The sequence below is a fragment of the Hyperolius riggenbachi genome, chromosome 11 (assembly GCF_040937935.1).
Source record: "Hyperolius riggenbachi isolate aHypRig1 chromosome 11, aHypRig1.pri, whole genome shotgun sequence".
NCBI classification, from domain to species: Eukaryota; Metazoa; Chordata; class Amphibia; order Anura; family Hyperoliidae; genus Hyperolius; species Hyperolius riggenbachi.
This window is the reverse complement of record NC_090656.1, coordinates 142,213,456-142,228,425: the sequence shown is the minus strand read 5'-3', so window position 1 is coordinate 142,228,425 and position 14,970 is coordinate 142,213,456. Positions and strand designations below refer to the sequence as shown.

Below are 14,970 nucleotides of genomic sequence, written 5' to 3'. Positions count from 1 at the left end.
ATCATGGTGAATAGATCTATTTCTGGATGATCCCAATTGCTTGTTATTGCCCTGAATAGCTCTGGATTGAGCCTCAACTCTGAGTTCGACACCCTTTGGCAGAGCCGGGACAAGGTCCTTCAGCACCCAAGGCTGAGAAAGCGAAGTGCGCCCCTCCATCCCTCCCACCCCAGCCGTCACACACTGATTGCTATTAGACTAATAGGTGCCCCAGAGCCCCCAACCTCCCCAACACCTTAATCTCTAGTTATCTGGCTTGCAGTCACTGTTATGTATGCCCTTTTCTTATTTCTTTCTGCTTCAAACACAATTGGGAATGACAGCAGAATGTGTTGTGCGCCCCCTTCTACACTGCGCCCTGAGGCTGGAGCCTCTCCAGCCTATGCCTCGGCCCGGCACTTCCCTTTGGGCTCTTTTCCACTATGAAATGCGATCACGTTTCAATTTCCACCATGCAATTGCGATACTATACTAAGTATAGTAAAGCTCAATCGCATCCAAAACGTGGCAGGATGACGATCGCGTTTTGACCAAAATCGCATCCCAATCGGATTGCACTAATGGAAATTGCTGCTGCAGTTTCCATTAGTTTAATGTGCCTTGCGATTTGCGATCAGAATCAAATCGCAAGGTAGTGGAGAAAGGCCCTTTGTCCGCTCAGCAAGTCTGCCATTGTGTTTAGTGTCCCTTTTAGATGAATGGCTGATATTGATAGTAAATTCGCCATTGCCCAGGCTAGAATCTTGAGAGATAGATCTAATAGGTTTCTGGCTCTTGTTCCTCCTTGTCTGTTGACATAAGATACAACTGCGATGTTGTCTGACTGTATCTGTACGTGATGACCAGTTAGTTTTTCCGCTGTTTGGCACAAAGCCATCTGTACTGCTTTTAATTCTCTGTAGTTGGGACGATTCTTGCATTATGTGGTTTGACCATGTCCCCTGTAGATATAAACCATCCGCGTGGGCACCCCAACCTATCAGACTTGCATCTGTAGTTATTATCTTTGTAATTGGAAGTCTCCAAAGTCTCCCTTCCTGTTGATTTCCTCTTACCATCCACCAGATTAGAGATTATTTTACTAATTCTGGAATTAGGATTTCTTCCAAAGAATCCTGTTTTTTGTTCCATTTTTCCAGTAACCAGTTTTGCAGCACTCTTACATGGGCCACTGCCCAGAATATTGCTGGTGCTGTGGAAGTCAGAAGACCTATGAGACTCATTATTTGACGCACCAAGATCATGTCTGCTTACAGAAAGTTGGCTACTGTGGACTGTATTTTTTCCACTTTTTCTTCTGGTAATAGTTTTTGTAGAGGAGAGTTCACTGTAAAACCCAGAAACTGGATTACCCGTGAAGGGAATCAGATTGGATTTTTGATAGTTGACTAAACAACCTGCATCCTCTAGCTGCTTTATTACCACCTTGGTATCTCTTTCCAGAAGAACTGCATTGTCTGCCACCACCAGCAAATCGTCTAGGTATGGAATAATTGTAATCTTCTGGAGGTGCAACTTGCCCACTAATTCTGCCATCACTTTTGTGAATTTTCTCGGTGCTGACGAGATCCCAAACGGGAGGCACAAGAATTGATAATGTTTTACTCCATGCGTCTCTTGGATGCTGAATCTTAGGTATCTTTGGGATCTTTGATTTATTGGCACATGCCAGTAAGCATCTGTGAGATCTATGTTTACCATGAATACATTCAAGTTTAGTAGATTCCTCATGGTAAACACAGTCTCCATCCTGAACCTTTCGTATTTTATGAAGGGGTTCAACGGCTTCAAGTTCAAGATCATTCTGAACTTCCCTGTGGGTTTCTTTATCAGAAAGATTCTGGAATAGAATCCCTGACCTCTTTCTTGAGGAGGTACTTCTGAGATGACATTTCTTTCCATCATATCCTGCAGAAAAAGTTTCAACGCCAGTTTTCCTTCTTCTTCTTTCGGCACCAAGGTCTTTACAAACCTTGTTGGGGGCCTTTTGGAAAAAACAATCTTGTAACCATCTCGTATTAGATCAAGAATGAACAGTTTTTTTGTTATTTGCTGCCATTCTGGATAAAAGAGAGACAGTCTGCCCCCCACTTTCTGTTTGGCGTCATTGATGTTTATTCTGAGAATCCGTTGTTTTATGCAACGGATTCCGCTTTGCATTATCCTTGTCGATTGGCCAAGGCTTTCTTTTCTGGATATGTCTGTCCCTTGGTTGTCGATTCCGACGAAAAAAAGGGTCTTTTAGGTTTGAATTTTTTCTTTTTGGGAAAAACTGTTTTCTTACTTGAAGTTTTTTTCCAATACCTCTTGCAACTGAGGACCAAATAATAACTCTCCAGAAAAATGTATATCACAAGCTTTAGATTTAGAAGATTGACTGCCATCCCAATTTTCAGGCCACAAGTTTCTGTGTGCATTATTTATTAAAGCAGTGATTCTTGCTGTTACTCTCAACGATTTTGTTGCTGCATCTGTTACATAATTCAAAGATTTTTTTAACTACACTTAAAGAGACACTGAAGCGAAAAAAATATATGATATAATGAGTTGGTTGTGTACTTTGAATAATTACTAGAAGATTAGCAGCAAAGAAAATATTCTCATACTTTTATTTTCAGGTATATAGTGTTTTTTCTAACATTGCATCATTCTATAATCTGTGCAGATTACACAACACTCAGCATTCAAAATGAGTCTTTCAGAGCAGTCTGTGAAGTAATGAACTCTCCTCTGGCAGAGGAAAAGTAAACAGTTCCATTACAGTTGAGATAATAAAAGTCAGATAACAGCCCTCTCCACGACTAACTTAGTCGGAGAGCTTAATAGCTTTTTTGCATAGAGATAACAACTGGAGTTTCTCAACTCTTCCTGTACTGGAAACAATTAGACTGATGTATCTGATCTTAATGTTTTATTTCTTAGCTGTACTACACATACAAATCATAATATCATAATTTTTTTTTCGCTTCAGTTCTTTAACGCTTCTAAAATGTCTTTTTTAGGTGTGTCTGATTTGATTAAATCTTCAATCTTTTCCACCCATAAATTCATTGTTCTAGCTACACAGGTAGTGGCTGCTGTTGGTTTAAAGTTTGTAGCAGCGGCTGTGTAAGCCTTTTTTAACGATAAATCAATTTTCTTATCACCTGGATCTTTTGGAAACCCCATATCTTCAAACGCCAATTCATTATCTCTATTTAATTGGCTGAAAGCTGAATCCAGCAAAAGGGAATCTTTTCCTGAACCCTCGTGAAAGAATTAATTTTTATCAGGATTTCTCCATTGAGTACTGATCAAATTCTTTGTGGATGGGTGCACTGGAAAATTTAATTGAGGCACAGGATTAATACCTGAATAAATGTTGTCATGCATAAAAGTCATAGCCGGTGCAGGCTGTTCAATATTCAATGTGGTATAAATAGCTTGTACTAAATCCTCAGTTTCTTCAACAGAGAATTTAAACTTTGAACAGACAATCTTTTCTTCAGCTTCACTCTGATCAGACAAATCCTCCTGCGAGAATTGTGGATTGGGTTGCCTGCAAGGCAGTTCCTCTTGATCTTCATCTTCCTCATCAGAGGAAATAATGCGTCTCACTATTTTCCTGACTGCTTTCTTGGGCTTAGAAGACCTATCTGCAGCAGTAGATGTAGAAGCTCAGGGAAAATTGTCTCTGAAAGCTTTAAAAGGTTTCCACCATTTCTTGTCTCATAGCTGACATGAACTCTTTACAAGAGGCAGTGTTATCTCCATTTATCATCTTAGCAATACAGTTTTTGCAGGATGCTTTGGTCCATTCAGTTGGCAATTGGCTATCACATATTAGGCAACACCTGGACCCATTAGAGCTGTCAGTTCGCTCTCAAGCACCCTGAAAGACATATGAAGATAACATTACTACTTTCATCAGGACTAATTATCAAAAAACTCATTAGATCCTTAAATATATTAAACTGACTCCCTGGTGTACCTTCCACTTAAAATCATCTGACCTATTGTGTATTGGAACACTATCGGATATATGCATAAACCAATTAAGCATGACTTTAACACATTGATTTGTAATTCATCTAAATTGGAGTTTAGGTCCAGATCAATTAACATTTAATCCTCGGACAAACACCTGGACCATATATGCACTGAATATGCATGCAAGCTAAAGAGCATGTCTCAAAATGCATTTGGAGTAAAGCCCAGATCAAATAAAATATTTATCCACTAACATAAATCTGGACCTTAAACAGACTCTGAAGCCTCTTAAGGAGACTCTGAAGCCTCTTAAAAATCCTTTTTTTTTTTTAAACAATCCTGTTGAATACCTTAATCCTACCTAAACCGCCGCATCCCCGCGGCTGTAAACTATGTAAAACCCCCCCTAACTCGCCCTCCCTCTCCCCAGCAAAATCCATGACTTTCTTGGTCGTGGATTTTGCTGCCCCTGTGCGCTTCCCTGTGAGGCAGGGCTATGAGCTGCAGCCCTGCCTCACACGCGTCTGTCAGTGGCGGATCTCCGCCTCTCCCCCGCCCCTCTCAGCGAAGGAAGAGAGGGGTGGGGGAGAGGCAGCGATGCGCCGCTGACAGACGCGTGAGGCAGAGCTGCGGCTCATAGCCCTGCCTCACACGGAAGCGCCGCCCAGATCGCCCCACCAGGGATTTAGGGGGGATTTAGATAGTTTACAGACGCAGAAATGCGGCGGTTTAGGTAGGACTAATGTATTACACAGGATTGTTTAATAAAAAAAGGATTTTTAAGAGGCCTCAGAGTGTCTTTAAAGGGAACCTAAACTGAGAGGGATAAGGATGTTTCCTTTTAAACAATACCAGTTGCCTGGCACTCCTGCTGACCTCTGTGGCTGCAGTAGTGGCTGAATCACACACCTGAAACAAGAATGCAGCTAATCCAGTCTGACTTTTGTCAGAGCACCTGATCTGCATGCTTGTTCAGGGGCTGTGGCTAAAAGTATTAAAGACACAGGATCAGCAGGAGAGTCAGGCAACTGGTATTATTTTAAAAGGAAAAATCCATATCCTTTTCAGTTTAGGTTCCCTTTAATACACACGGTATGTGGCACAAGCTGTATATGCAAAAACAATTGAGCATTTACTTAGCAATCCAAAGCCAGTAAAACTGCAGCTGACAGCTCAAAAGTGAACAAATATCACACCTCAGATCAGCGCACAGCGTTTGGATAAGTTAGCAAAATCTACCACATTTTGCTCAAAGTAATATACATAGCACTATACAGCATAACAGACCTCAGATCAGACAGCATATCAAGGTCTGCATAATACAGGCAGCAAGATTATAAGTCAAAGTACACATTACATACTCAAACCTCTAGATCAGACGGGCTTAATGTCCTCCGTCAGCCACGTCTTACCTCTCCGGCATCCCGTTTGAATTTCGCATCCATTCTTCACCTTGCCGCACGCTGTCTGGCATGAAGGACGCAAACGGCGTTCTATCAGCCGCGTAGACCGGAAGTGACGTCACTCATTTGGGCGGAAGTACTGCCAAACTGAGGGCATGCCATCCACCTCAGTACAGGCTTCCTCCCCCACCACTACACACAGGACTTCTGTCCAAGGCTGAGCCAAGCCGTCCTCCTCCCGGCCCGCATATCCGCTCAGGTAGCCGCCGGGAGGGCCCCACATGAAGCAGGGAGAGAACTTGCCAGCACACAATTTAAAAAAAGCCTCCGGGTTGGTGAGTCAAGTTCCCCAAGGGATCACAGGTTAGCCTTTGCGCCCCCAGGCTGTTGACCAGCAGACCCCTCTTACAGAGCTCATGTTCCCAGGAAAGGAAACACACAACTGAGGTGGGGACACCTAGGGAACAAATGTATAGAGCTCACTAAGGTGTTTCCTGTTTCCGAGGCGGAGCCCTAATCTCAATGTCACTGTCCTGGAGGGTTAGAGGAAAAAAGTTATATTAAAGAGAAGATGAAAAATTATCTCCTAGGAATAGTCAAAATAAAAAGTGAATTGCATATGGGACTGTGTATAGAAAAAAAAAGACATATAGATTGCAGTGCAGGATTCCTCAGCAAAAAACAAGGACAAACCTTGTGCAGGTGTTCAAGAGCCAGAATAACCTCTCCAGAATAAAAGCGCACAGCATCTTCAGAAAAGTTATCCCGCTGATAGAGGTGTGTAAAAAGTTCTCCTCCACTAACATAATCTATTAGGATACAGAAGGCAAAGAATAAATATAACACAATGTTTTATGTGCTCAAATATCAATCAGTCAAGGCATAGGTGACATGTGAAGATAAACCTTAGGCAAGTGTCCTGGGTTTGCCTAGTCAGAGAAGTTCAATATTTTACACCATCCACTTCTATAAACATACCTGGGTTGTGAACTGGGTTTCCGTACTACGAAACAGAAAAAGCTACAAGCAGATTTATTTATAGACCATTTCCACTAATGCGCTAAAACAATGGGCCTAATTTAATAACTGGTGTTAAAAAAGACTGCAAATCAGTTTACTATCACCCTGCACAGTTTAATGGTTAACCTAACTATCAAATCAACATGTATGATGGCCAGGTGATTTCAAACTCACCTAGTATAATGAACTTGAGCATTAAAGGAACACTATCGATTAACATGTTTTTTTAACCTGTGATTGAGAAAGATCATGAAGTTCTGGTAAAAACTGATATATACATTTTGACTTGCTTATCTCTTCTTTATTGTATCAAATTCCTTTCACGCTTAAAGGGATACTGTAGGGGGGTCGGGGGAAAATGAGCTGAACTTACCCGGGGCTTCTAATGGTCCCCCGCAGACATCCTGTGTGGGCGCAGCCACTCACCGATGCTCCGGCCCCGCCTCCAGTTCACTTCTGGAATTTCTGACTTTAAAGTCAGAAAACCACTGCGCCTGCGTTGCCGTGTTCTCGCTCCCGCCGATGTCACCAGGAGTGTATAGCAGAAGCCCAGTATGGTCTGTGTCTGCGCAGTATGCTCCTGGTGCCATCAGCGGGATCGAGGACACGACAACGCAGGCGCAGTGGTTTTCTGACTTTAAAGTCAGAAATTCCAGAAGTGAACCGAAGGCGGGGCCGGAGCATCGGGGAGTGGCTGCGCCAACACAGGATGTCTGCGGGGGACCATTAGAAGCCCCGGGTAAGTTCAGCTCATTTTCCCCCGACCCCCCTACAGTATCCCTTTAACTAACGGCAAGTCTGCTCAAATCTGATGGCAGAGTGAACCATGAGGGGAGGGGGAATTCCCTCACAGTGCATCTGTTAATCTTGTGTGTGTGTGAGAAAGCTCTCAGCAGCTGCCGGTCTCTGACTGAAGTGTCTGGAGAGAGCTGAGGAAATGTAACTAGTTATAAACATTTGTAATTGTCTGTGACACCACACCACAGCTTTTCATACTTTTTTTGCTTTCAAAGAAAAAAAACACTCTGTAGTTTGATATGCAAAAAAACAACACTGGCTGTGCATTGAAGCAGACACCCCATTTGAGAAGGATTTGTTCCAATAGAGCAAAATCCTACAATGAATTAAAGCTTTTGCCTCTAATTCACATAAAAATTAGGAAAATGTTTACACAGCTACGTAAACAATTATTTGTTCATTGTCATTTTAGAATACTTGGTTTGATAGTGTTTTTAATTGCACTAATGGTCAACTTCTTTTGCATTAACCCTTTCCCTGCCAGACGATTTGTCCTAAACGTGAACATCTACTGCCGAGCAGTTTTTAGACATTTTGCCCTCATTAGGTTTACTTAAGATTTTTGACAAGAAAACCTATATGAAATAGGACATATTATATATTGTTTTTTTCCCGTAATGAATTGAGATTGAACACTGAAACAAAATGTTTTACTTTTTCTGGAGATAGAACAAAGCTAAGCTTGCTACTAGAAAGCATGAGTTGTTATGCTCCTATTTATAGCCTGATGAAGTGGGATATGCCCGCTTCATCAGGCTTGAACTTATCTGGAGTATGTAAATAAATTGTTTTTGTTGAAAAAAAACCAACAGCATCTTGTGTCTACCTTTGGGAGAAAAGTCCACCACCAACCCCCCAGTTTTTAAAGGTTTTATCTTCTTTTTACCCTTCTGGCGCCTCTGTACAACTGTACACCCATCAAAAAATGATTTGCTAGTTGAATAAATAACTTTAACCTATTTTGGTTCCTGGACGTAGAAACTACGTCCAGGAACCATGCGCGCTACCGCGCGCTCCCGCGGCCGATCGTGTGCGTGCACGCGCACTCCCGGCCGCGGATTCGGTAGCCAGGCAATCAGTGAATCGGGCTACGGTGCCCGATCACTGATTCCTCTCCCCTGCTGAAAAAGCGACAGCTTCTCTCGGAAGCTGCGCCTTTTCTGGCTGTTCCCTCCCCGATGTGTCACTCTAAGCTTGTGTTACGCTTAGAGTGACGTCATGTAAACAAACTAATGGCTGCCATCTTGTGGCCAAAAAGTAATACTACAACTGAAAATAAAAAAAAATTAAAATCAACACACATTTACATTACAAACCTATTGTTTACCTCCCACCCTCCCAAAACTACCCAAATAAAATGTTTACTATAAAAAAAAACAAAAAAACATTACAATAAAAAAAACAAAAACATGTAAATATTTACCTAAGGGTCTAAACTTTTTAAATATCAATGTAAAGATGAAATATTTCTATATTTTTTTTATTTTAAACTTGTAAATAGTGATAGATGCAAAACGGAAAAAATGCACCTTTATTTCCAAATAAAATATTGTCGCCATACATTGTGATAGGGACATAATTTTAACGGTGTAATAACCGGGACATATGGGCAAATACAATACGTGAGTTTTAATTATGGAGGCATGTATTATTTTAAAACTATAATGGCTGAAAACTGAGAAATAATGAATTTTTTCATTTTTTTCTTATTCTTCCTGTTTAAATGCATTTACAGTAAAGTGGCTCTTAGCAAAATGTACCCCCCAAAGAAAGCCTAATTGGTGGCGGAAAAAACAAGATATAGATCAGTTCATTGTGATAAGTAGTAATAAAGTTATAGGCTAATGAATGGGAGATGAACATTTCTCACGTGAAAACGACGGAACCTGAATGGGTTAAAGAGAAACTTTCAGGACTGTGGGAGGGGTTTCACCACAATATGATCATACAGAGCCCCCTGATGATCCGTTTGTGAAAAGGAAAATATATCTCATGGGAAAGGGGGTATCAGCTACTGATTGGGATGCAGTTCAATTATTGGTCATGGTTTCTCTTCAAGTCAAAATTTGCCAAGGGTTGAATAATTATGGGCAGCACTGTAGGTGCCACCTGTAAAGGCAGCCAGATATAGGTGCAGCCAGTATAGGTAGCCAGGAATAGGTGCCCCAGTATAGGTAGTAGGTATAGGTGCCCCCAGTATAGGTAGCAGGTATAGGTGCCACTGCGTGGGGAGGGGGGGCTGACATCATTCTCCCTCCCTCTCTATGGGCCATCCTCCTGTGGCCCCCTGCAGAGATGGAGTGCAGCGGTGCGGTATGTAATTAACTCACCTGATCGCTCACTCCATGCGATGTGTTCCCGCCGGGCACAGGCTCCTCTCTGGCCGCCCGATCTCTGAATGACATGTAGAAATCACGCGTCATAAAGGCAAACAGGAAGAGAGGAGACAGCTGCCGGCGGGGGACACATGGCATGGAGCGAGCGATGGGGTGAGTAATTACACACCGATTGCTGCTCCAGCTCTGCAGGGAAGCACAGAAGGGGTGCCCATGGAGAGGGAGGGAGGAATGATGTTGGTCCACCTCCCCACTGCTTCCTGGGGAACAAAATGCCAAACCTACTAGGTACCTTGTTGCGGTTGTTAGCAGTTGGAACTCTTGCCTGCCAAAACATGCCTACCTAGTACATGCTTGGCAGGTAAAGGATTAAGGGCCTGAGCCCACTGATGCATTTATGTCCGCTTTTCATTCACACTAGCGCACTTTTGTCTGCTTTTTAGTAATGCGTATCAATCTGTAACATTGATTGCGCTGATAAAAAGCAGACAGAAGCGCACTTTAGGGCTCGTTTCCATATAGCACGCTTTCAGGCGCACTTGCAGGGACATCAAAGAGTGCCTAGACTGCACTCACTGGCGTTTCCATACATGCACTGCGATTCACAGCTGAACCGCAGTGCATGGTTGCCTGCATTTCGGGGGTGACTGTGCCATCCCAGGGAGTCACGTGTAACACAGAGCTGCGTTGAGGGCACGGCTCTGCATTGTATAATGGAAACGAGCCATTAGGGATCGTTTCCATGTAGCGCAGAGTCATGCAGCTCTGCGTTGCGCGTCACTCCCAGGGTCGGAACCTGCAATCTCATTCATTATACTGAATGGGATCATGGGCACAATCACCCCAAAATGCAGGCAACCATGTGCTGCGATTCAGAAGTGAATTGCAGCGCATGTATGGAAACATCAGACAGTGCAGTCTATGCACTGTCTGCTGTCCTTGCGATCGCGTTTCCATAAGAATGGCTGAAAGCGCACTATATGCAAACAAGCCCTAAGTGTTAATGAGGCATGCTGAAAAGCGAACACAACTACATTGGGCTCAGGCCCTTAGGGCTCATTTGCATTTAAGCAAGAGCCGTGCGCTCAGCGTGGCTCTGTGTTGCATGGGGCTCGCTTGTGATCCCGTTCATTATACTGAATGGGATCGCGGGTCGAAGCGCCCCAAAATGCAGGCAACCTGATGTCCATGTGATCGCGTTTCCATAAACGCAGCTGAAAGCATTCGTATGGAAACGAGGCCTTGCGGCTCATTTCCATATGCAACGCAGGAGCCGTGCGTCAGTGCAGCTTTGCGTTGCACGGGATTTCCACGGGGGTGGCTCTTGCGATCCTATTCATTATAATGGTATCGTAGGCACAATCACCCCAAAATGCGTGCAACCATGCACTGCGATACAGTGGTGAATTGCAGCGCATGTATGGAAACATCAGACAGTGCAGTCTATGCACTCCCTGATGTCTCTGCGATCGCGTTTCTATAAGCGCAGCTGTAAGTGCCCATGTGGAAGCGAGCCCTTACGGAGCTTTTTTCAGCACGACACATCACTTATTAGGCTTGATCCAATTCAAATTCATTTTTTCTCTTTTTTCAACCTAATTATTCATCTTTTGTTTAAAATAAGTTTTATACTCTGCAGTTGAAAAAGTACAGAAAACCAATGTTAGTACCTGCTAACGTTGTTTTGAACAATCCATCAGGGCAAAGGTGAAACGTCGCTCCTCCCAGGAACAGACAGCACTTCCCCTATAAAAAAAGTCACATGGTTAGTCCACCCTCAGTGCTGTTTGTTCCTGCGTCCAGGCAGGTCGGCATCTCCCCTCTGGGTGAAACCTGTGTGCTGGGCTGCAGGTGGATCTCTTTGGGTGGCGTTTAGCCAAGTACCGACAGGTGAACATTCCACTAACCCATAACCGTGCAACTATCAGACACAGACAATTAACACCCGGGTGGGATCGTTGCCCTGAAGGATTGTTCAAAACATTATTAGCAGGTACTAACATTGCTTTTTTACTACAATCCTTCAGGGCAAAGGTGAGACGATTAACAAGTAATACAACTTAAGGGTGGGACCACTGCTTGGAGAACCAAACGCCTAGTCGCATCAATTCGGTAATGATGGATGAACGTAGAAAAGCTTGACCACGTTGCTGCTTTACATATTTGCTCAGGCGAAGCCCCTGCATTATTAGCCCAAGAAGCTGCCATAGCTCTAGTAGAGTGAGCGTTAAATGAGGCAGGAGCCTCACTTCCCATAACTCTGTAAGCTTCTATAATAGCTAAGTTAATCCAATTAGCTATAGTAGATTTAGAAGCTCTCTGCCCTACAGTTTTCCCTGAAAATAAAACAAATAAGGAATCTATCTTCCTGACATCTGCAGTTCTGTTGAAGTATTCCAGAACACATCTTCTAACATCTAATGAGTAAAAAATTATCTCTTTTTCACACTTTGGATTCACACAGAATGTAGGCAGAATAATATCTTGCGACCTGTGAAACCTGGACATAACTTTTGGACAAAACTTTGGATCCGTCTGTAATACTAACCTATCCTGAAAATCCTGAAAATAAGTACTTTTCATAGACAAGGCCTGTAGTTCACTAACCCTTCTGGCTGTAGTAATGGCTACCTAAAATACCGTCTTTAACGTAAGAAATGTAAAAGAACTGTCCCCTATCGGCTCAAAAGGACCTTTGGAAAGTCCCTCTAATACTAACGATAAATCCCAAGGAGAAACGTATGGCTTGTAAACTGGCAGTTTCCTAGATAGAGCCTTCAGAAATCTCACTATCAAAGGAGAGGAAGACAAGGGGATACCTGAAAAGGCAGATAAGGCAGCAATCTGCACCTTAAGCGTACTTACAGAAATATTTTTATCCCAACCGTCCTGAAGAAAATCCAGGACTGCTGGGACTGACAAGCTATCAAACTAGAGCCAGATAACCAAAGCTGGAAAGTCTTCCAGTATTTCAGATAGATCCTACTAGTAACTTCTTTACAGCTACTAATCAGTGTAGAGGCCGCCTTGTCAGATACTCCCAACTTTTTGAGTAAGGCTAATTCAGGATCCAGACTGATAGATTCAATCTGTCTGGATGCGGATGCCACAGGTTCCCTTGCAGCAATAGATCTGGCCTGCGAGGAAGTCTCCAAGGGTCTTCTGATGTTAACCTCCTGAGAGCTGAAAACCAGCTCCTTCTCGGCCACCAAGGTGCAATCAAAATCATCCGATTTTGACAACCTCTCCATTTGCTGATGACCGCTGGAATCAAATTGAGAGCAGGAAATGCATACAGAAGTGGAAAGTTCCACTCTTGAATGAATGCATTCACCTCCAGGCTTTGATCTCTTGGATTGAGAGAGAAAAAAAATCTGAATCTGGGCATCGTCTTCTGTTGCAAACAGATCGATTGATGGTGTTCCCCATCGTTTTGTGATGTCTGCGAACACCTCCTTGTTTAGAGACCATTCTGATGACAGAATCCTGCTTCTGCTCAGTTTGTCTGCCTCTATATTGAGTGTTCCCTTGAGATGAACAGCTCTCAAGGATAACACATTCTTTTCCGCTCAAGACAAGATCTCCTCCGCTTCCTCCTGCAACAACAGGGATCGCTGTTTGTTGATAAACGCTACTGCCGTAACGTTGTCTGACTGGATCAGAACATTGGACTGCAACAGTATAGATTGCGCCTGAAATAAAGCCAGCCTTACTGCTCTTAATTCCCTCCAATTGGATGACCTTTGAGACTCTGATTTTGTCCATTTCCCCTGAAAGGCTCTGTGAGCTATATGAGCTCCCCAGGCGCTTGCATCCGTAGTTATTATGTTGTCTACAGGCTACTTCCAAGGCCTGCCCTTCACAAGGTTGGATTCCTCCAACCACCATTGCAGAGACAACACAACAGTTTGAGGGATTGTGACTTTGAAATCTAATGTTTGTGGACGACCGTCCCAATTTTCTAGGAGGTACCTCTGTAACTACCTGATGTGCGCTAACGCCCAGGGAACTGCCACCATCGTGGATGACATTAACCCAAACACCGACAAAATCATTCTTAGGGAAACGTTGTTTTCCCCTTGTAAGGATTTCACTGCCAAACTTCTCTTCAGAATCTTCTCTGGAGGGAAGAAAATCATCTGTTTTACTTATTCCACTAGCATGCAGAGAAAGTGAGTTCTCTGACTTGGAATCAGAGAGGACTTCTCCAGGTTGATGATCCAACCTTGGGATTGGAGATGTTCCGATACCAGATTCAAATGGCTTTTCAGCTGTTCTGCTGAACTTCCTAGAATAAGCAAGTCGTCCAAATACGGAATTATTAAAATCGATTGTTCCCTTAACAGTATTAATGCTTCTCCCAGAATTTTTGTGAACATTCTTAGGGCAGAAGTGATCCCAAACGGGAGGCAAACAAACTGGTAGTGTTCTACCATCCCATTTATTCTCACTGCAAATCTTAGGAATTTTTGCGATTTTTGGTGACTTGGCACATGCCAATATGAATCTCTTAGATCCAGAGATGCCATAAAGGTCTCTGGAAACAGTAACTCCTTTACTGAAAAGATGGATTTCATCCAAAACTTTTTCTTTTTTCATAAACGGATTCAGGCTTTTTAGGTTCAGAATCAGGCGAATCTTGCCCGACTGCTTTTTTACTACAAAAATAGTTTAATAAAAACCCTGGTTTTCTTCTTTTACTGGCACAGGATGAATTACATTCTGTCTTAGCATGTTTTGCAATATGCTCAAAATCTCTGGAACCAGAGAGGGATCTCTTGGGGACTTTGAGATCACAAATCTTGACGATGGAGGAAGGGCAAACTCTATTTGGTAACCAAACTTTATTGTCTGGTGAATAAATGGATTTTTTGCCACTTTTGCCCACCTGAGAGAAAAGTATCTTAGCCTTCCCCCCACCGCCTGACACGAGTCATTGGGATTTTGACTGGGTCTCTGGAGCTTTAGACATAAAGCCCCCTTTCCTGGACTTGTCAAAAGTCCACCTCCTGCCTTTATTTTGAGCCTAAGACAGAGCCGGATTAAGGCCAAATGGGGCCTTAAGCAAACTAGCAGATTTGGGCCCCGTACACTGTGTGCCCCCAATCGACAAATGCAGCCACCATGTGCCACAGTTGGCAAATACAGTCACTGTGTGTGCCAATCGACAAATGCAGCCAAAATGTGTCCCCAATAGAAAAATGAAGTTACTGTGTGTCTCTAATAGATGGACGCAGGCACCAGGTGCCCCAATAGACAAATGCAGTCAATTAAAAAAATGCACTACCTATTTCCACAAGGCGTAAGACAAACAAACCAATTCACAATCCCAGCAAAACCCCTTACACAGTTCTCTATATACACAAGTCAATCATGCACTGATACATAAGGCAAGTGGTACACAAACATTTATACTCACCTGGGGCTTCCTCCAGCCCCTGTAG

At 43.1% G+C, this 14,970-nt stretch overlaps 1 protein-coding gene across 1 annotated transcript in view; it reads right to left on the bottom strand.

Moving 5' to 3' along the window:
- Positions 1-14,970, bottom strand: part of LOC137538816 (ribosomal protein S6 kinase alpha-5-like) — a 332,016-nt gene that overhangs the window by 252,241 nt on the left and 64,805 nt on the right. Inside the window, exon 4 of the mRNA XM_068261164.1 lies at positions 6,066-6,181. Coding sequence (XP_068117265.1) covers positions 6,066-6,181 — 116 coding nt within the window. The remainder of the gene's footprint in view (positions 1-6,065; positions 6,182-14,970) is intronic.